The 22134-nt window shown below is 48.9% G+C and overlaps 1 protein-coding gene across 1 annotated transcript in view; it reads left to right on the top strand.

Moving 5' to 3' along the window:
* LOC120684004 (importin-9-like) overlaps positions 1–22134 on the top strand; it is a 28604-nt gene that overhangs the window by 3088 nt on the left and 3382 nt on the right. Inside the window, exons 2-25 of the mRNA XM_039966087.1 lie at positions 6–67; positions 198–290; positions 976–1147; positions 3032–3147; positions 3252–3338; positions 3418–3534; positions 3621–3684; positions 3766–3908; positions 9285–9332; positions 9400–9468; positions 9886–9961; positions 10257–10387; positions 10817–10876; positions 16857–16926; positions 16997–17061; positions 17130–17191; positions 17280–17403; positions 17473–17530; positions 17633–17745; positions 19305–19382; positions 19470–19532; positions 19654–19749; positions 20033–20142; positions 20524–20713. Coding sequence (XP_039822021.1) covers positions 6–67; positions 198–290; positions 976–1147; positions 3032–3147; positions 3252–3338; positions 3418–3534; positions 3621–3684; positions 3766–3908; positions 9285–9332; positions 9400–9468; positions 9886–9961; positions 10257–10387; positions 10817–10876; positions 16857–16926; positions 16997–17061; positions 17130–17191; positions 17280–17403; positions 17473–17530; positions 17633–17745; positions 19305–19382; positions 19470–19532; positions 19654–19749; positions 20033–20142; positions 20524–20713 — 2267 coding nt within the window. The remainder of the gene's footprint in view (positions 1–5; positions 68–197; positions 291–975; positions 1148–3031; positions 3148–3251; positions 3339–3417; positions 3535–3620; positions 3685–3765; positions 3909–9284; positions 9333–9399; positions 9469–9885; positions 9962–10256; positions 10388–10816; positions 10877–16856; positions 16927–16996; positions 17062–17129; positions 17192–17279; positions 17404–17472; positions 17531–17632; positions 17746–19304; positions 19383–19469; positions 19533–19653; positions 19750–20032; positions 20143–20523; positions 20714–22134) is intronic.

Genomic DNA, 22134 nt, shown 5'->3' with positions numbered 1-22134 from the left:
TACAGGATACGGAGCTGCCCTTACAAAAGTCACAATCAACAAAGAAATTCCATTTGGTTTACGTCAGATATCCTTGCAGCCATCTACACGATTGTTTTTGCATCAGAACTTTCTGTTGTGTGCTGTATTTTTGCCAGTTGTCTTTTTCATGAGTTGGACTAGCTTTTGTTTCTTGTTTGTCCTTTACAACCTGCTACCTTGCTGCTGTCTTGCTAAAGCAATTCATCAAGCAGCATTGGCAAGAAGATGAAGATAATTTTGTGCCCCCTGTTGTTTCCGCTTCGGAAAAGGTACCATCGTATACATTTAATACTTTGTATGTAAAAAAATAGGACTCAAGTGAGAGCATGCCCTTGATATCTTTTTTACATTGCTTCCGAGGCATGCCCAAGAATATGGAAACAATTTCCATTTATTCTTTAATCACAATTACTGTGCTCATAATTTAAAAGGATGAAAGTTAGAAAGAATGCAAGAATGGGAAGTGCTTTAGAAGTATGCAACCTGGACCTGCCATTTTCTTTCCAATTACACCTGGTGACACTTCATTCAACCTTTTGATCTTAGAATTGATGCTAATTTCTAGGAGGATAGTTGGGAACCTTCCCACCGCGTAAGTAAGAAAATATAGGTGATGGGTTAATTACTTTGATACCGTCTAGACAATTCTGCATGATGTTCTTGAGCAATGCTTTTGCTTTATATGAAGGAAGATTAAACTTTTTTAGGTTCCTTTCTCCAGGCCAGCAGAGACATCCTTCCATTTGTGAAGAGGATGTTTTTCTTGCACCCAAATAGACAAGACACACTTTTAATCTCCCTTGAGCATCCGTTATTGTAATTAATGCTTTTGTTCTTGTATATGTACATCACAAGAAGTCAAGAACAATAAACTACCGTTTGAATTATTAAGTCTTAGTGTTGTATACCTGTACTGTGTCTGTATCACAATATTTTAATTGTTATTTTCTTCAGGTGGTCATACGGAAGCTCCTGCTTACCTCACTGGATGACTCTCATGGGAAGATTCGTACTGCTATCAGCATGGCTGTAGCAGCTATAGGCCAACAAGATTGGCCTGAAGACTGGCCTGAGTTACTTCCTCTTCTTTTGAAGTTAATCAGCGACCAAAACAACGGGAATGGAGGTAAATATTTTTTGTTGCTTATGATATATTGAAATGGCGGTATTTAGGATCGGTGCTACAAAAGGATGGCGACATTGATGAAGATGTTAGGCATAGAATTTCAGCTGGTTGGTTGAAATGGCGGCAAGCTTCTGGCATCCTTTGTGACAAGAGGGTGCCACAAAAGCTAAAAGACAAATTCTATAGGACAGCAATTCGTCCGACGATGTTATACGGTGCTGAATGTTGGCCTACAAAAAGGCGACATGTCCAGCAACTGAGTGTAGCAGAGATGCGGATGTTGCGGTGGTTTTGCGGGCACACGAGGGATAGAGTCCGGAACGAAGTTATTCGGGATAGGGTCGGGGTGGCACCAATTGATGAGAAACTTACCCAGCATCGGCTGAGATGGTTTGGACATGTCCAACGAAGGCCTCCTGAGGCGCCGGTGCGTAATGGGGTTCTTGAGCGGGTCGATAATGTAAAGAGGGGTAGAGGTAGACCTAAACTGACGTGGGATGAGTCGGTAAAGAGAGACCTTAAGGATTGGAATATCTCTAAAAAGATAGCTTTGGATAGGAGCGCTTGGAGACTAGCTATCAATGTGCCTGAACCTTGAACTTATTTCTTTCGGGTTTCATCTCTAGCCTACCCCAACTTACTTGGGAAAAAAAGCTATGTTGTTGTTGTTGTTGTTGTATGATATATTGAAATGAGGATATCAGGGTATGCAGCTGTTTTAAGGCGTGTATTCATGGGCCCGAAGCTTAAAATTTGATGTTGTCAGCCTCTAACACGCATAAGTCCCCAATTGGGTTGTTTCCTACTCCTTAGATAACTGACCAGATGAATACCCTGTTTTGGTGGTCATAGTTCTTTGTGAATCTAGCTTCGAAGAATCTGGTGGAGAGGTTTTGGCTTTTGCTTCTCAGTACAAAAAAGATGGGCTTATAAGAAGCTTCCAAAGCTACACCCTTTTGGGATGCTTTCTTATAAGTTCCAGAGCCTGTTCCCTTTTGGAATGGCTTAATCTTCTTACAGTTTAATCTGAGCAGTGCCAAATATGGCCTCAACTTATTTTCTTGGGAAGCATAAATTGTCAACCTCTGCTGTTAGTTATGCAGAAGCCATTGCCCATCCTTGACATTCGAGAGATGGGGAGGAAGGCTAGATCTGCTAGAAGAATGGGAGTTGTTTTGTAGGCGTGCATTGGAGAGATATTGCGGGAAGTGAGATTGTTTTGTTGACTAGGATCTTCTTTGGCCATGCTCTCAGATGTTGCTTGGGTTGCACTGATAAGTTCGTGCATGATTGATGTTTATGTTGTGAAGTATTAATGGATTGCCCACCTCTTGCCAAGAGCTTAAGCTTTTGGTTTCATTTGGTTGGTGCATGAAACCTAACATGGTATCAAGCCAGAGGTCTCGAGTTCGAGTCTTGGTAGAGACATCTTTTAAGTCCTCCGCTCCCTTCTTTATTTCCACATTTGCGCCTTGTTCTGGCTGCATGTGAGTGGGAGTGTTGTGAAGTATTAATGGATTGCCCACCTCTTCCCAAGAGCTTAAGCTTTTGGGTTCATCAGGTTGGTGCATGAAACCTAACACCTATTACGTTCCTAGTATAGAAAAATATTCAAGTATTTGTGGCATTTGCACATCTCGAGTGTCTTCCTTCGACACCATGCTTTACAGGCTGGTTTACTTCATATCCTGCCCTGTTGTCACATCTTCTGATGACTTCTCTTTGGAGATTCAGTGCAGCCTGAATCTGAATAATCTCATCTTAGGATGCTGTCATGGATCAAGCACAGTGTTTCTAACCACGTTATGTACTGAAATACTGCATATATGAAAATACATGAAATACATAGTTTCCTGTTATAATCTTTCAACTTTTATTTTGCAGTTCGTGGAGCATTAAGATGCCTAGCCCTTTTGTCGGATGATCTAGATGATACATGTATTCCGAAGTTAGTGCCAGAGCTATTCCCGTCACTCTATAGAATAATATCATCTCCTCATGTATGTCCATATCACCTCTTCTAGTATTTCTATTCTTGTTGTCCATTTCTTTGTGACAAATTGATAAGAAGACAATTTCATTTGTTTTGGCCCATGAAAAACAGCTGTATGAAAATTCTCTTCGTGCAAAGGCTCTTGCGATAGTCCATTCATGTATTTCCATGCTCGGATCAATGAGTGGTGTTTATAAGGTAGGTTATTTTTTGTTTACTATTAAGTTCTTTTTGCTCTTCTTCACATTGTGGAAACTGATGACATTTTTTTATGCAGAGAGATACAGCCAGTTTGATGAGTTCGATGCTTGATCCACTAATAGAGCAATTCTCCCTTATTCTAAATTCCCCAGTGCAGTCCCAAAATCCTGATGACTGGAGCATGCAGATGGAGGTATATACGTCATACAGCCTGTGTCGAGACTGAATGCACGCATCACTTATATTTAGTAGTGATTCTTATTCTTGTCTTATCCTCAGGTGCTGAAATGTTTACTTCAGCTTGTCCAGAACTTTCCTAGACTGCCTGAAGCTAAAATTTCTGGCAAGTATACATGCTTCATATTTTGCGTAGTAGCTTGATCGTACACCTTTGCTTTCCTGATAAAATGTAGAATTTGTACAGCCATTCTTCCATCACTGTGGCAGACATTTGTTTTGTCGTTCAAGATCTATCACTTGTCATCCATTCAAGGTTCGGAGGAACTAGATTCTATTAACTATGATTCCGATGGTAGTGAAAGAAGTCTTGAGTCCTTCGAGATTCAGGTAATTCTGAGGCAATTCCCTATAGGCTATTGAAATTTTTTTGAAATACCCGACCTACCACCAAAGAAGCTATGACCCTTTAGGGCCACTACTACAATTTCTTGTTTCCCTACGTGGCACTACCGTCAGGTTACCATAAAATTGCTGTTATCTAGTGATAGAGTGTATAGCTGTGTGCGTATACTTGAGGCCCATATTGGGCCTGTAGGCCCATATTGGGCGGCCCATGTCGGGCATGTACATCTTCTTGTATTGCAAGTCACATTGGCTATATAATGAGAGGTCACCCCCCGCATAGGGTGTGCGGTGTTTTCCTATTCCCTCTATCTCTCTACATGGTATCAAGAGAAGGCAACGATCGGCCTTCCGCTTCCGCTCCCCCCTGCGCTAGGGTTCCCCCCTTGCGCCCCACCTCTCTGCCCTAGGGCGCCGCATCTCTCCCTTCTCTGCGCCCTACCCTAGGGCGCAGCCCTCCCCTCCCTGCGCGCCCTACCCTAGGGCGTCGCTCCTTCCCTCGCGCCGCGATCCCCTCGCGTCGCGCCCACCAGCAGGCCGCCGCCCCTGGATCAATCTGATCCAGAGCCGCCGCCATGAGCCTCTCCTCCTCCGGCGCCGCCAGATCGGACGCCTCCGCGCCTGTGCTCCCTACCGCACCAACACAGGCCATCGTCGTCCACCCCTACACCACCGTCAACGTCAAGGCTCACGTTCCCGTGACCCTAGACATGAAGGGCGGCAACTACTCCAAGTGGGCGTCGTTCTTCACGGCGTTGTGCGGCAAGTTCAGCCTCCGCCGCCACATCGACGGCACCGCAGCGCAGCCCAACAACCCAGATTGGGACGTCGCGGAGTGCTGTGTGCGCAGCTGGATCTTCGGCACCGTCGACGACTCCGTCCTTGACCTCGCCATCACCGACGAGAACCAGACCGCGCGCCAACTCTGGGTCGCGATCGAGGCCCTGTTCCGCACCAACACGGCCTCCCGCGCTGTCTTCCTGCTCGAGGAGTTCCACACCCTCAAGCAGGGCGACTCCACCATCGACGAGTACTGCCAGCGTCTCAAGTCGAAGGCTGTTGCCCTTCGACAGGTCGGCAACCCCATCACCGACTCCCAGCTCGTTCTCAGCCTTCTGCGCGGCCTCAACCCTCGCTTCGACTCCACCGCCGACGACATCGCCAACGCCACGGTTCTTCCGCCCTTCACGCGTGCCCACGAGCTGCTCTCCCTCAAAGAGCTGCGCCTCGCCAACGACGCGAAGAACACGGCGGCCACTGCCCTCGTCGCCTCCACCACCGCCTGCTGTACCAGCCCCTCTTGCCGCTCCTTCGCGGGGGTTGCTACGGGCGGTAGCAGCAAGGGCGGGGACAACGAAGGCAGCGGCGCGCCCAAGCAGAAGGGCGGCAAAGGCGGCGGCAAGGGTCGCCGATCTGGTGGCCAAGGAGGCAAGGGCACCGGCGGCCCGCAGACTGGCGTCCTGCAGGGCGCCCCACAGGGGGGACAGTACCGTCCAATGGGACCCTGGGTCTGCTTCAACCCGTACGCCCCTCAGGGTCCCACGGGTCAGCAAGCCGGCGGCTCCTGGCAAGGCGTCCAGGGCGGGTGGTCCAGCGGCCACGGCGGGTGGCAGGGCGTGCAGGGCGGGCGCACGCCCGGCCTCCTTGGCGCCAACCCCCAAGCGCACACCGCGTTCGCTCCGGCTCAAGTCTCCACCCCTCAGATGTGGGATCAGGCCGGCCTCATTGCCGCCCTGAACCAGATGGTGCTCCAGAACTCCAACTCCTGGGTCATGGACTCTGGCGCGACCTCCCACATGCACTCGTCGGATGGTATACTTCTCTCCCGCCACCCCCCCTCTCATCCTTTCATCATCGTGGGCAATGGTCAGACCATCCCGGTTTCCAGTCATGGCAGCTCATACCTACCCACCCACGCGTCAATTTTTTCTCTTCATAATGTTCTTGTTGTCCCTTCTCTAGTGCGCAACTTACTTTCAGTTCGCCAGTTCACCAAAGACAACAATTGCACTATTGAATTTGACGCTCTTGGTTTTTCTGTTAAGGATATCCCGACCAGTCGCGTGATTCTTCGCTGCAATAGCTCCGACGGCCTGTACACCATCCCCGCCAGCCCTGCAGCTCCACACGCCAGTCTCGCCATCTCCACCAGTCTCTGGCATCAGCGTCTTGGTCATCCTGGGGTCACCACCATAGAGTTGCTTAGAAATAATGCTTCCATCCAGTGTAATAAATCTAGGCATCCTTTTTGTCATTCATGTCAATTTGGCAAGCATGTGCGTCTGCCGTTTAGTACCTCTAGTTCTATCAGCACTATGCCTTTTGAACTAGTTCACTGTGATGTCTGGACCTCTCCTGTAGCGAGTATTTCGGGTGCTAAGTATTACCTCGTCGTTCTTGATTTTACTCATTTTTGCTGGACTTTTCCTCTTGTTCACAAGTCCGAGGTTGCTGGTCATCTAACCAACTTCTGCAGCTTTGCCCAGACACAGTTCGGCCTTCCCGTTAGAGCTGTTCAGGCTGATAACGGCACTGAGTTTGTTAACAATGCTCTCGCCACCTTCTTTGCATCCCGCGGCATTCACCTACGTCTCTCGTGCCCTTACACCTCCCAGCAGAATGGCAAAGCCGAGCGCGTTCTTCGAACCCTCAACAATAGCATTCGCACCCTGCTCATTCATGCTGGCATGCCGCCCAAGTATTGGGCCGAGGCTCTCGCTACGGCGACCTACCTCCTAAACCGGCGCCCCTCCATTGCTGTTCAGAACAGTGTTCCCTATGAGCTGCTACACCGCCAGCTACCCGACTACGCTCATCTTCGCGTTTTCGGCTGTCTGTGCTATCCCAACATGACTGCCACTGCCAAACACAAGCTTGCTCCTCGTTCCACAGCTTGTGTCTTCCTCGGTTATCCCTCCTCCCACAAGGGGTACCGCTGTCTCGACCTCACTACTCGGCGGATCATCATCTCTCGCCATGTTGTGTTCGACGAGACCTGTTTTCCGTTCAGTGCTGACCCATCCAGTGTGCCTCCGAGCTCTCTGGACTTTCTTCTTTCAGGTCACGCCGCACCGTTGCCTCGCACTGCAGCAGCGCCCCCGTGCTCACCTAGAGGAGCTCTTCGAGGACCCTGCTGTCCTCTAGGTTGGGCCGGTTGTCGGTCACGTGCCGGCCGCAGCTCCGGCCGGCCCTCCCCCAGCTCCAGTCGCCCCTCCTCCACTCCGGGTGTACACTCAGCGTCGAGCACCGAGGCCTCCTGCAGCTGCACCGGCACCTGCGCCCGCTGCTGCTGGTCCAGCTGCGCCTCCTGTGGCGGCCCCTCCACCGCCGCCTCTTCCGCCGGCTTCAGTCAGCCGGCCTGTGACGCGGTCTCAGACAGGCTTCCTGCGGCCTGTTGAGCGCTACGGCTTCCCTCCACCACCGCCTCCAGCTCCTACGGCCTTCGCCGCCACTGCCATCTCCCTGATCCCGGGGAACTACAGGACTGCCCTGGCGGATCCATAGTGGCGGGCTGCCATGGCTGAGGAGTACCAGGCGCTCGTCGACAATGACACTTGGCGGCTCGTTCCCAAACCTCCTGGTGCCAATATTGTGATGGGCAAGTGGATTTATAAACATAAATACCACTCCGACGGCACACTTGCCCGTCACAAGGCTCGCTGGGTTGTTCGCGGCTTCACCCAGCGACACGGCATCGACTACGGCGAGACGTTCAGCCCCGTCGTCAAGCCTGCCACGATCCGGGTCGTCCTCAGCATCGCTACTTCACGACACTGGCCGATACACCAGTTCGATGTGAAGAATGCCTTCCTTCACGGACGCCTGGAGGAGATCGTCTACAGTCAACAGCCTCCTGGCTTCGTCGACCCTGCTCATCCTGACCATGTTTGCTTGCTGCAGCGCTCTCTTTATGGTCTGAAGCAGGCTCCGCGGGCGTGGTACCAGCGTTTTGCTACCTACCTTCGCCACCTGGGTTTCGTCGCCTCTGCCACCGACACCTCCCTCTTTGTTCTTCAAGAGGGAGGCGCCATCGCCTACTTGCTGGTGTACGTCGACGACATCATCCTCACGGCTTCTTCGTCGGACTTGCTCCGGCGAATCACAGCTCGTCTTCACTCTGAGTTCGCCATGACGGACCTCGGAGAGCTGCACCACTTCCTTGGGATCTCCGTCACGCACTCCTCCGACGGGCTGTTCCTCAGCCAGCGCCAGTACGCGTTGGATCTTCTCCAGCGGGCAGGCATGGCTGAGTGTCACTCGACGTCGACACCTGTTGACACTCATGCCAAGCTCTCGGCTACCAAGGGTCCTCCTGTCGCCGACCCCCCTGAGTACCGGAGCCTCGCCGGCGCTCTCCAGTACCTGGCCCTGACGCGTCCGGATCTCGCATATGCAGTACAGCAAGTCTGTCTGTTCATGCATGACCCCCGGGAACCTCACCTTGCGCTGATCAAGCGCATCCTTCGCTATGTGAAGGGCTCCCTGTCAGCCGGCCTCCACATCGGCACTGGGCCGGTTGACAAGCTGATCGCCTACTCCGACGCCGACTGGGCAGGCTGCCCCGACTCCCGCCGCTCTACATCAGGCTTCTGCGTCTTCCTTGGCGACAGCTTGTGTCCTGGTTGTCCAATCGACAAACCACGGTGTCCCGGTCCAGTGCGGAGGCCGAGTACCGGGCTGTTGCTCATGTGGTTGCCGAGTGTTGCTGGCTGCGCCAACTCCTTCAGGAACTTCATGTCCCGCTGAAGGTAGCTACCGTGGTCTACTGTGACAACGTCAGCGCCGTCTACATGACTGCCAATCCGGTCCACCACCGCCGTACCAAGCACATTGAGATCGACATCCACTTCGTTCGCGAGAAGGTGGCTCTCGGCGAAGTTCGTGTTCTTCATGTGCCGTCACAATATCAGTTCGCTGATATCATGACGAAGGGGCTTCCTGTGCAGCTATTTCAGGATTTTCGGTCCAGCCTTTGCATCCGGAATCCTAATGCTTCGACTGAGGGCGGGTGATAGAGTGTATAGCTGTGTGCGTATACTTGAGGCCCATATTGGGCGTGTAGACCCATATTGGGCGGCCCATGTCGGGCATGTACATCTTCTTGTATTGCAAGTCACATTGGCTATATAATGAGAGGTCACCCCCCCGCATAGGGTGTGCGGTGTTTTCCTATTCCCTCTATCTCTCTACATCTAGTACTACAAATGATTGATTCCTTTCAATTTAGTTTAATGGTGTACACTGAATTCTCTCTAATTCTTTCCCTTTTTGTTTTTGCTGATACTTTTTTGCCTACCTTTTCCTGCTAATTTCTACTGCAGGCTATTTGCTACTGTTTCTTGACATTCCCACCTTTTGCAGTTATTTGAGCTCTGGACAACAATTGTGGGGAATTCTAGATTAGCAAAGGTACACCTTTCTTATTATTGTTTTGTGCATCATGTATTTGTGTTGATTCTCAACGTTATTCCACTAGGTTATTGGGGGAAACATAAAGGAGCTAGCATACTATACGATAGCCTTTCAACAAATAACTGAAGAACAGGTATGTACTTGCTGAAACACTGCAACTATTTTAACGTTGCTTCCTTTGTTCTTTTTGAATCATGTTTCAGACCATTGTACTTTATTAAGGATACAAAGAAGCAGACCACGTGTGCCTACTGAATCGTGACCGTGGCTACCATTGTTTGGTCAAAACTTGGTAACTTTAATCTTATACTGACCAACAAACAAAGAGATTGAGCTTTGCACAATGATACAGTGCAGCATACAGTAAATACTATAAGAGTTAATTTAGAGAAATGGACTTATGTTTCTTCTTGACACGTTATTTGAGAAAGAACAGATGGTGTATGCCTCTTGTAAACAGTTTGTGTGCTAGTTATTCTGTATGTTAACTTTTTCAGTTCTTCTGTTTTCCAACCTATTAGTTACAGATTTGCTTGTTTTGTTTTTCTAGGTGCAAAGCTGGTCTCGTGATGCTAACCAGTATGTTGCTGATGAGGATGATGTAACTTATAGCTGTCGTGTGTCTGGTACAAACTGCAAAATTGATTTTTTGTTAATTTGATTGGCTTTATTAAAAGTTCAATGCTGCTTACCAGTATTTTTTTCTCTCTAAGAACCATAATGTTGACAGAAGCTGTTAATGAACTTAATTTCTGTTACTACTGTATTGCATCTATCAAATAGTACTCACTGCATTGCACTATTGCAGCATTGTTCAAAGATGCCTTTCTTTCACATTGTTTTTGTATGATAGAGACCCTTTCAGTTGGTAATTGTTCTTCACTTGGCTGCAGTGCTTCCTCACATCTTTTCGGTTTTCAGGGTCTCTTTTGCTGGAAGAGGTAGTAACTGCTTATGAAGATTATGGAATCAATTCAATTTTGGAAGCTTCAAAAATGCGTTTTCATGAATCTCAAGAATCAAAACAAGCAGGTTCTCCTGACTGGTGGAGAGTGAGTTTTCAGTTTATAGATTTAATTTTTTTTTAACGCAAGGCAGGAGCACTGCCGAATCATTTAAGAAGAAGTTGCCGCATATTAGGGGAAACAAGGCCAAACCGTACAGCATTCGGTTAATTATGGAGAACCGGGCTAAAACCAAGGACATTGCAGGCAAACTAGCTAAACTAGTCCCAAAGCACCGCACACTGACTGAAACTGCAGCACCAAACCCCCTAGATTTAAATTCAGCACTTCAGTTTTTTGCTTATCATATTCATCATTGCCGCTTTAAGTCTAAGTTTTGTTTAGCAATAAACTATGTTTATATTTTAAATATTCTGATTATTACATAATCACCCAAACATTCTATTAACTTTGCTGGTATTATGTTTAAGATGCTTTCTGCTGCTGATATCTAATGCAGCATTTTTCCTGTTGCAGCTACATGAAGCATCGCTTTTTGCTCTAGGTTCACTGTCAGAACAGTTGTGTGAAGCACAGGTTGGTTTATACTTCTTTTAGTTCTGCTGAGCAGTTTGTTAACAACTGATTTTCTCTTAGTATTTGGTGCAAGATCTTACCCCCCTTGGTTCACAAAGGGCCTTGTTTCCACATTTTAGGGCTTTCTATTTGACAATTAGTATTTATTGTGGATTTTTGAAAGGAAAACAGCATATCGATGCAATGAAGTTTATTGATGAAGAACTAGCTGATACCATTTGCATTTCTCTTTTTGTGACCATAAAATTTCCATGCATGCCCTTCAATGGAGATAGCCAAATTTCCTGGAGGAAGCCACCCCAATTTTATAGTAAAAGTTCAAAACTTGAGAACACTTGTTCAGCTTGCCCTTGCATTGCCTTGAGCCTCTGGTAGTCTGGTTTAGGAGCTTGGATGTTGTGTTGCTGAACAGTATAAGAGCTCATAAATGCATTTTATAATGAAGTAGCTCTAAAAGGCAAAGACCATAGGCCTCTGTTGTAATTTATTTCTTTTTAAATGACTAAAACCATGATAGTTACAGAAATGGGTCAATGCCTGTTGTAAGCCAATGCATGTTATATGACCTCGCATGGATGTTTCCATCAGGCAGATTTAACAGTTCATGCCATCTCGTCTGCAAATCTAATGGAAGCACCTGACTGTAACATTCTTGAATAGTATAACATATTATAATGCTCGTTTTAAATGAAGTGGCTTATTGCTCTAGTGGGCTGTCACGGGTTAGGGATGTATGAGAGTTGGTACTTGGAATGTTGCGGAGATTGTATTCAAAGGAAGTAGGCGGCCGTGGCCCTGGACCTCGTCGACGCGCCGGAGCTATGGCTGAAGCTCTCGGCGCGACAAGGAGGCAGGAGCCCAGGCCAATGTTTAGATACAATCTTAGATGCAAACTAATCACAGGTCAGGGCTTATATATGCCAAGCCTGGAAACACACAAAGGAAACAAACTCTAACCGAATCAATCTTATCTAACCAAACCGACTAGGACTCCTTCCTTGATTTGCTGCGCCTGCTATACCGGAGTCCCACCATGACATCTCTCCCCTCCTGGAGAAGCAGCTCGTCCTCGAGCTGGAACTTCGGAAATAAGCGCTGAAACTCATCACGGTTAACCCAGGAAGTTTCTGTTGCAGGAGCTCCCTTCCACTGAACCAAGAACTCCAGATGGCCCCTAGCAAGCCGACTCTTAAGCACTGCTTCTGGCTTTGGAACGATACGACCATGCTGCAACGGCGGTAAAGCTGGAATCACCACTGGCGGTTCCCCATGAAACGGTTTTAGTAGCCCAACATGAAAAACATCATGAATACGAGTGCCAACTGGAAGAGCTAGTTTGTACGCCACATCACCAACGCGCTCCAAGATTTGATACGGCCCAAAGAAACGAGGCCCCAACTTTCCACGGCCTCGCACATTCAGGGAAGCGGCAGGCCGATGCATCAATCGAAGCCAAACCCACTGTCCCGGTGCATACTCCACTGGACGATGACGCTTATGATAGACAGCCTTGTAGTGTTGCTGAGCCTGCTCCAAACGGTCCCGTACCTCCGCAAGAAATTCATCCCGGTCGCTCATCGCCTTGTCTACCGCCGGCAAGCGAGCGTCCCCTTGCTCATAGGAACGAATGGTTGGAGGATGGCGACCATAAACCACATGGAAGGGAGATGTCTTTAGGGACTGCTGATATGACGAGTTGTAGCAAAACTCTGCCCACGGAAGCCATTCCAACCAATTACGTGGCCGATCACCTGTGAGACACCTCAGATACATGGAGACGATCTTGTTTGCTGCCTCGGATTGCCCATCAGACTGCGGATGGAAGGCTGAAGTGAACTGCAACTTCACACCAGATAATCTGAATAGCTCGCGCCAAAATGAGCTTGTGAACACCGGATCGCGATCGCTTACGATCGAGGTAGGAATGCCATGTAAACGGACCACCTCTGAAAAGAAAACCCGTGCCACTGAGACTGCTGTATATGGATGAGCAAGAGCAATGAAATGAGCTGCCTTGGAGAAACGATCAATGACTGTCAAGATGACTGATTTTCCATTGACTTTGGGCAAAGCTTCAATGAAATCCATGGCCACATCGGACCATACTGATGATGGAACTTCTAGCGGTTGCAGCAAACCCCCAGGCTGCAAATGTTCACTCTTGTGGCGCTGACAAGTTGTACATGCGCGCACAAAATCTTGCACGACCTTGCGATCATTGGTCACATGGAAATCAGCTCTAAGGCGGTGCAATGTCTTGTGCACTCCTTCATGTCCTATGCCATGGATAGCCTCCAGGATAGTTGAAAGAAGACCAGATGATCCTGAGATGAACACTCGGCCCTTGAACAGAATCAGGCCATCAACCACCGACCACTGCACCGGCTTAACGCCCCCACGAACGGCGTCACGCAGTAACGAAAGATCAGCATCTCCATTGATTTCTTGGCGAACCTGGTCAAACACGGTGAATGTGGGCCCAGACAACGCTGCTAGCTTACCCTCATGTTCATTGCGCCGAGATAAAGCATCGGCGACCACATTCAAGGCACCGGGTTTGTACTCCACCAAGAAGTCGAACCCCAAAAGCTTACTCACCCATTGATGCTGGGGTATTGTTGTCAGGCGCTGATCCAAAAGGAACCGCAAACTCCGATGATCCGTGCGCACGATGAAGCGCCGGCCCCATAGATACGGCCTCCAGTGACGAACCGCTTGCACTAGACCGATCAGCTCCCGTTCATAAGCTGCAAGCTTGGCGTGGCGTAGGGCGATTGGCTTGCTGAAGAAAGTCACCGGCCCGCCCCCTTGATGTAGTACCGCGCCGAGGCCCGAGCCCGATGCGTCGCATTCGACGATGAAGTCGTGGTCGAAGTCCGGTAACTGCAGGACGGGCGCCGCCGTTAAGGCGCGCTGCAAAGCCCTGAACGCGCGTTCCGCGTCCTCGTTCCAGCGGAAACCATCCTTCTTGAGCAATGCCGTGAGCGGGGCGGCGATGGCGCCGTAGTCGCGGATGAAGCGCCTGTAGTAGCCCGCCAAGCCGAGGAAACCCCGAACGGCACGGGCTGAAGCAGGAATCGGCCAGGATAGCACCGCCTCCACCTTCTGTTCGTCGACGGACACGCCACGTTCCGAGATGACGTGGCCTAGGTACGCCACAGAGGACAGGCCGAACGCGCACTTGGAGCGCTTGAGGAAGAGTTGATGATCCTGTAACGTGCGAAGAACCGTACGAACGTGGCGGAGGTGATCCGACCACGATGAGCTGTAAATGAGTATATCATCGAAGAAGACAAGCACAAACCGACGTAGGTACGGCAGAAGGATGTCGTTCATCATAGCCTGGAATGTCGCCGGTGCGTTGGTGAGGCCAAACGGCATCACCAGGAACTCGAACAAGCCTTGATGCGTTCTGAACGCCGTCTTCTCGACGTCGTCGGGGTGCACGAGTACTTGATGATAACCGGAACGCATGTCCAGCTTGGTGAAGAATCTTGCGCCACGCAGCTCGTCCAAGAGCTCCTCCACCACCGGGATCGGGAACTTGTCTTTGATTGTGGCGTCATTGAGTGCCCGGTAGTCCACACAGAAGCGCCATGTTCCGTCGCGCTTGCGGATCAGTAACGCCGGAGACGAGAATGCCGATGTACTGTGCCGAATGATGCCCAGGCGTTGCATCTCGTCACACTGCCGCTCGAGCTCGTCTTTTTGGGCGTGGGCGTAACGGTACGGCCGAACGGCGATGGCTCCTGCGCCTTGCTTGAGGCGGATGCGGTGGCATAGATGACGCTCCGGGGGAAGGCCTTGGGGCTCGGCGAAGAGGGAGTCGAATTCCTCCAGGAGGGTGTCGAGAAGATCGCCGTCACGACTCATCAGAGCAGCGGACGCCAGGCCTGGTGTGGTGTCAGTACCGATCCACGAGACCCGCTTCCCAGAACGAGTGAAGCACAGCGTGTGCTTCGCGAAGTCCCATAAGATCGGCCCGAGGGTGCCCAGCCATTGGACCCCGAGAACCATGTCGTAGTCGCCCAAGGGGAGAGCGTAAAGGTCGATGTCGAACGCCTCCCCCTTGATGTCGATGTGCTGCGATGTAGCCTTGCCCGGAGATGCCACGCGGTCACCATTCGCCACGGTGACCGAAAGGTTCGGGCACGGGTGGAGTGGAACGCCCGCACGCCGCGCCATGTTGACGTCGATGAAGTTGTGAGAGGAGCCTGAGTCGAGCAGAGCGATCCCCTTCGTGGTGCCGATGGACACGAGCACCTTCATGGTCTGGCAGCCGCGAGCTCGAACGCCGGTGATCGCGTGGAGGGAGATGCCCGGCATGTCGTCGGTGGCGGAGATGGTGGCCGCTGTTGGGTTCGTGTCCGCGTCATCGAACCCCACGATCTCAATGACGAAGAGTTTCTTGCAGCGGTGACCTGTGACGAACTTCTCGTCACAATTGTAGCACAGGCCTTCCGCTCGGCGCTGCGTCATCTCGGCTGGAGATAGGCGTCGGCGAGGCAGGGTGGACGTGAGCGACGTGGCCTTGCCCGAGCCTGCTGGCGCCGAGGACGCCGTGTCGCGGGCCGTTGCCGACGGCGTGGGTGATGTCGTGGTCGCCGCCGACGGAGCTCGGAACGAGGAACGTGCGTTCCTAGTGTTGCCGGGGTCGGTCGACGACAGATGCAGCCGCTGCTCGTACGCCCTGGCGAGCATGATGTCGTCGTCGAGCGAGGAGGGTCGGCGTAGCGCGACATCCGTCTTGAGGGGGTTGACGAGGCCGGCGGTGTACATCTGGACTAGCTGCGCTTCCGTCAGGTCGGCGTCGCGGCACGCGAGGGTGAGGAACTTGTCGGTGTAGTCGTCCACGGTGCCGTCCCGGCGGAGCATCATGATTTCGCCGATCGGGCTGTCCGTCATGGGCGGGCCGAAACGCTGCTGCACCAACTGTGCGAAACGGCGCCACGACGGCGTGCCCGACGTCAGCTCCAGGCGATTGTACCACAGCTGGGCGGTCCCCGTGAGATGCAGGGACGCGTAGGGAACGCGACGGCGTTCCGGTGTGTGTTGGCACCGGAAAAACGTTTCGCATCTATTCAGCCATGGTAGTGGGTCTTCCTTGCCGTCGAAGGCTGGGAACTCGATGCGGGCGCGCGGGTGGAAGCGAGGGTCATCGTCGCCGTCGTCGTCGAGGTCCCGGCGGAGCAGTGGGGGCGTCTCGCGGAACGGAGGCGGGCCCGACGCGGAGGCGAAGTTGTCCTCCAGCGCCGGTTCCTTCTCGCCGCGGTGCGCTTTCTCCAGGCGGGAGACGGCGAGGCTCAGGGCGGCGATCTGGTTCGAGCCCTCGAACGCTGCCGCCTGGAGAGTGGTAACCTTGTCCGGCAAGCCATCAAGATGTTTGACCAGCGGGAGCAAGGGTTTGAGGGAGGCGGTCTGCGCGGCGAGTTCGGAGACCTTGGCGGCGAGGTCGGTGAGAGTGGTGAGCATCTCGTCGACGGTCGTCTCTAGGGAGTTCTTCTCGCCGTCTTCCCCCATGGACACGGAACCAGAGACTCCTGATACCAAGATGTCACGGGTTAGGGATGTATGAGAGTTGGTACTTGGAATGTTGCGGAGATTGTATTCAAAGGAAGTAGGCGGCCGTGGCCCTGGACCTCGTCGACGCGCCGGAGCTATGGCTGAAGCTCTCGGCGCGACAAGGAGGCAGGAGCCCAGGCCAATGTTTAGATACAATCTTAGATGCAAACTAATCACAGGTCAGGGCTTATATATGCCAAGCCTGGAAACACACAAAGGAAACAAACTCTAACCGAATCAATCTTATCTAACCAAACCGACTAGGACTCCTTCCTTGATTTGCTGCGCCTGCTATACCGGAGTCCCACCATGACATGGGCGAAGTAGAGAGGCTTCCATTGCAATTTTATGTTCCTTTTTAAATGACTAAATCCAACTGTCTGCTTCTCTTATTTATGAATTGCTTTCTGCTTCTTAGGATTCTGGTTTCGCAAAATACAATGTGCAGCATTTACTTGAGCAAATGCTAACTGACATTATGGCAACAGGTATCTTTCTTTTCTCTTGGGTGGAGAGTTCTTTGTGTCCCTGTTTTATCACTAAGTTTTTGAGTTTTAGGGGTGCATCAGTATCCATTTCTTCATGCGCGTGCATTATCCATTGTGGCTAAGTTTTCTTCAGTGGTAAGTTTTTCCCCGCTGCTTTTGTATCACTTGATTTTCAGCAAGCTTAATTCGAAAAAACATGTCAGATAAGTAAGGAAGCCAGTGAACAGTATCTAAGCTATGCTGCTCGTGCGATTGCCTCAGATGTGTAAGGCCTATAATTCTTTTGTCTTACAATTTTTGACTGAACGCACAAGGAGAATGTTCCATTTATCTTTGGTTTATTTATGTTGCAGGCCACCCCCAGTTAAAGTTGGCGCTTGTAGGACACTAGCCCAACTTTTACCGGAATCTGATCAGGATTTGATTCAGCCCAACGTTATGGGCATACTCTCATCTCTTGTTGATCTTCTGCGGCAGGTAGTTTTTTGTGTAAACAATTACCTGTCATTGTTCTTTATAAGACATGACTTAATGGAGTTTTTACAGGCATCTGATGAAACACTGCATCTTGTTCTAGAAACCCTCCAATCAGCCATCAAATCTGGTCTGTCAGCATGTTTGTCAATCCATTTTCTAGCAAAAAGATGCCGTATGATGTATTGACACTTTGCATTTTGAGCTGGTAATTTTCCATATGATAATGTAGGTGGAGACCAATCAACTTTAATCGAGCCCATCATTTCCCCTATCATACTAGATGTTTGGGCTCAACACATTGCTGACCCATTCATCAGTATTGATGCTATAGAAGTTCTAGAGGTATGTTCTCGTCAAAACTGGATAGTCCCATACCCATCCACTTTTTTTCTTTCTAACTGATTATTCACATATGTATATTACCTTAAGTCTCACTTCATTTTTACTCAGTGTTTTTGAGAACAGTTATCTGAGAAAATTGTAATTTTAGGACTCGAAACAACGTGCTTCGCAATTTTGCCATTTGTAACATTGACATCGTAGAAATAGGACTCCAAACATCAACACCTTGATTGTTCTGCCATTTGGTGTATTTCCCCTCTTTTCTTTTTTCCTCTTCTGTATTTGCCAATTGCCAGTGAAAAGACCCTTTTGCCTCTCATCATTTTTTTAATTTCCACCCATGTCGGTTCGCTGGGTGCTCCAGTCACTGGGGCAGGCTAGTGCTGGGCGCTGGGCGCTCCTGTCGCTGGACTGCAGACACATGTAAAACGAGTATACCTTCTCCAATTTGATGAAGTGAAGATCTGTTCTTCATTCCTTCGGCTCCTGGATTCTGTCCACCCGCAACTCGATCTCTCCCTTGACCGCATCCAGCTCGGCCTTCAGCTTCTCGTTCTCTCATGGTTCATCTCTGGCAGGGAGTTGTCAGCTACGACTTTTAGCTTTGCAACAATCACAGGAACATTACGGCAATCAGGTTCTGACAGAAGTCTCGGGGTCACAATTCCATGGAATAAACACCCTAAACGCGTTGTCGATCCGTGAATTAACCTTTGAGCTCGCCGAGTCAGCTGCTCTCCTCCTCCATCCTTTGGACCGACCATCTCCTCGTTCTTGGCGACCAAGAACCTCTCCCTCCTCTCGTACTCGCCGGACACGGTGCCAAGCGTGACAGCGATGCTCACCTCGTCCTTCTCGACATCCTCCACGCTACACGCCTCGGTGCCGGACTCCCTTAGGATCCTCCCGACCGCGTCATCGCCAAGCAGGTCCTCTCCCACGACCGCGCCGCTGCCATTCCCTTCTCCCGGTGCCGGGGAATTGGGCGGCCAGCGACATGGCGTCCCGGAGGCCCGCCAACCTCTTGCTGAAATGGAATAGCAGGAAGTGTTGTTGGCGATGCTCGTGTTTGGTTGGCTTCTCCTGGAGCGCGGTGGTTGCGACGCTGGCGAAGCGCTGGTGAGCGTGGAAGGCGAGGGCAGTCGCGGCATCAGCTTCAGCGTCCTCATCGGCGGCAGCCATGGTGACGCCGCCCTCAGCCAGGGTTGGTGCGCCAAGGATGGGGCGGCGGCCGGCGGTGGGGCCCTAGGTCGCGGTTGGAGAAAAGAAGGAGACGACGATGCGATGCGGTCCTGTGCAGTCCAAACGAGAAGCCAATGCAATACATAGGGGCAAAAGGGTATTTTCACATGCTAAATACATGAAAAAGAAAAAAGAAAAGAGGGGAAATACACCAAATGGCAGAACAATCAACGTGTTGATGTTTGAAGTCCTATTTCTACGATTTCAATGTTACAAATGGCAAAATTACGAAGCGCGTTGTTTCAAATCCTAAAATTGCTTTTCCTTGGCTTTCAAACTCCTTAAAGTTACATTTAACATGATTTGTTAGTTTTTAGGCCATCAAGAATGCTCCTGGATGCTTACAGCCACTTGTGTCTCGAATCCTCCCAACAATTGGATCCATTTTAGGGAAAGTAAGATGCAATGCCAGTTTACACATCACTATCATTATTCTGCGTTTGTCAGCATTTTGCAATTCTAATTTCTGGTCGTTTTACTAGCCTAAGATCCAGCCGGATGGACTAGTTGCAGGTTCGCTGGACCTGTTGACGATGGTACTCAAAGTATGTCTGTTACATCTTCAAAGTTCTATGAAGTGAAATGCAAATTATTTATTGTTAAGTATTTATGATTTATGTTAATGAACTTATCAACTTTATCTTAATCCTGCTTTGCATATTCCAGAATGCTCCAACTGTTGTGGTTAAAGCAGTCTTTGACACATGCTTTGTTTCTATTGTTCAAATTGTTCTTGAAAGTGAAGACCATGGAGAGATGCAGGTACATGCTAAAACATAATTCAATTGTACATTCAGTATCCCCTCTGTATGACAGTAGTTATCTGGTCTGCATACGTAGGAGGTGTATTATATGACTACAATTTATTAAACTTCTTCAAAACTTGTACTCAGTATCTATAGGATCAAGAAGATTTAATTCTATTAAGGTTTACTTAAATTTTGTGCCTCTAGGTGTATGTACCAGGCAAATATTACGAAATGTATATAGTAGCTAACCTAGTTTGTTTGGAGATGTGTCCCTAATATTAGCTATTCTCAATTAGAATGCGACAGAATGCTTGGCAGCATTCATATCAGGTGGCCGGCAGGAGTTGCTTGTCTGGAGTGGCGAACAAGGACGCACACTCAAGATGCTACTTGATGCCGCTTCAAGGTAATGTCGAAATCAGTCTCGTAGACAGCAGTACCCCCATTAGACAACCATCTTAGTGACCAGGGAAGTATCCTAAAGAAACACATTGCAGGATCCATCTTGGATCCATCTTTCACCTTATGCTAGGAACTCATATTTGTTTCCTCTGGCAGTAACAGCAACTATTTGTTTGAATTGGGTTTTTTTATTGAAATTGAATCATAATTCTTTACAGAGGATTAAAAGAACACCAGAATTTGCACATTCTCTGTTCCACTCTGTTGTTTAGATACACTTCTCTACAACTACAATGAGCCAACGTACACCATGTCCAGATATTTTAAGTACTCTTTTTTTTTTGTTACTGTATACTGATTCTATGGTTCTGTAATGATTTTCCAGGCTCTTAGATCCAGCGTTAGAAAGTTCTGTATCACTCTTTGTTGGAAGCTTCATCTTGCAACTCATTTTACAAATGCCTTCACACTTATCTCCCTACATACCGGATCTTATTGCTGCTATTGTGAGACGAATGCAAACAAGCAGCATTGCAGGATTGAAAAGCTCGCTTATTGTTATAATAGCCAGGCTAGTAAGTTCACATCTCTCACCCTCCCTCCCTCCTCTCTAGCTTGATTAAGTCTCTAGTATTTAGGATGGCTCTTTTTACTTTACTTTTTCAAGATGCGTCCTTAATTCGTTTCAGCCAAGTTTATACAACATGTTTGGACATTAGACATGACAAAAATGAATAATTGGAATTTCCAGTTAGGCTTAGCACAAGTAGTTAAATATTTGTTTTCACGGCTTTTAGCTGGATGCTTCTTTACAATTGTTTTTTCCCACCTCATTGCACTTTTTTTTCTTTTTTTTTCTTTTGTTGTTCTTGCCCATGCTTTGAAGTGCAACAAGCGTCCCTCCCCTGGTCTTTGCGTATTTGACCCTTGACTAGGGGTAAAATCGCATTGACTTGTGAATAGTAAAGGGCAGAATCACAAAATTTAAAAAATGAGGGCAAAATCACAATTACACTTCAAAGTAGGGGATGCCCCCCCCCCCCCCCCCCCCCCCCCCCCCCCCCCCCCCCGTTTTTTCCCCCTGATGTATGGAGTACTTAATTTTGGAGTGCAGTCGAGGCATGAGTGCAGTCGAGGCATGAGTTTCACAGCATCCTCCTTTGTGCTGTTGCTTTTGGTCTTTGCTTCTCTAGTTGTTTTGGCCCACATTTTGCTACTAGCTCAGTCTGATTGATTGCTATACTTATGTGAGAGCTCTCCTTGTTCTCTCATAGTGGTCTTATACATGTAACTCTCTCTTGACGAGTTCTCATCAATTGCAACCATACATGAATGCTTTGAGTTATGCAAAAATTGCAGCAGAACAACATTCACCTGTCACGTCTGCTGAAAAAACACTTAAAAAACATGGTTTTGCAGGTGGACATCTTTCCTCTGTAGTAACTTACCAACGAACACTATTTAGTGTCCTGCCCTAAATATGCACAATTTGGTTCATTTGCTGCTGGCTGTGTCCAGCAGCAGATTATGAAAAGGGCCAGTATCCACCAGCAAACCAGTTTTTTCTGGGTCTCTGCAAATTACATGAAAGGAATAGTGCACTGCAACAAAATTTAATGTTATCTATAGCTATAAAAGGTTTCTGTTGGAACTGTAGTTAGACATTAAGTCTCTAATCATGCATAAACTAGAAATCTACTTGGATTTCGCACATGAGAATAATCTCATTAGATTTATTTTGAAAAAATAACTTCATCGTATATAATTAGTTTGTTAAAATTTTAAAAAATATGGTTGAAGTATAAATGCATAAAACTATTATAGTAGTAGTTAACACCCTGAATCATGTTTCCTAATTTTTTGAAATAATTTACAACAAAGTAGTCTCAAAGCTAATAATATACTCCATCCAAATATCCAAGGCCCATTAGGAAATCTGAAAAATCCAAGAATGCAAGGCCTATTCCCATTTTCCCTCAAAGTCAGATGATGCTGG

The sequence above is a fragment of the Panicum virgatum genome, chromosome 7N (assembly GCF_016808335.1).
Source record: "Panicum virgatum strain AP13 chromosome 7N, P.virgatum_v5, whole genome shotgun sequence".
NCBI lineage: Eukaryota > Viridiplantae > Streptophyta > Magnoliopsida > Poales > Poaceae > Panicum > Panicum virgatum.
The sequence above is the reverse complement of the archived record's forward strand: the minus strand, read 5'-3'. Positions and strand labels throughout refer to the sequence as shown.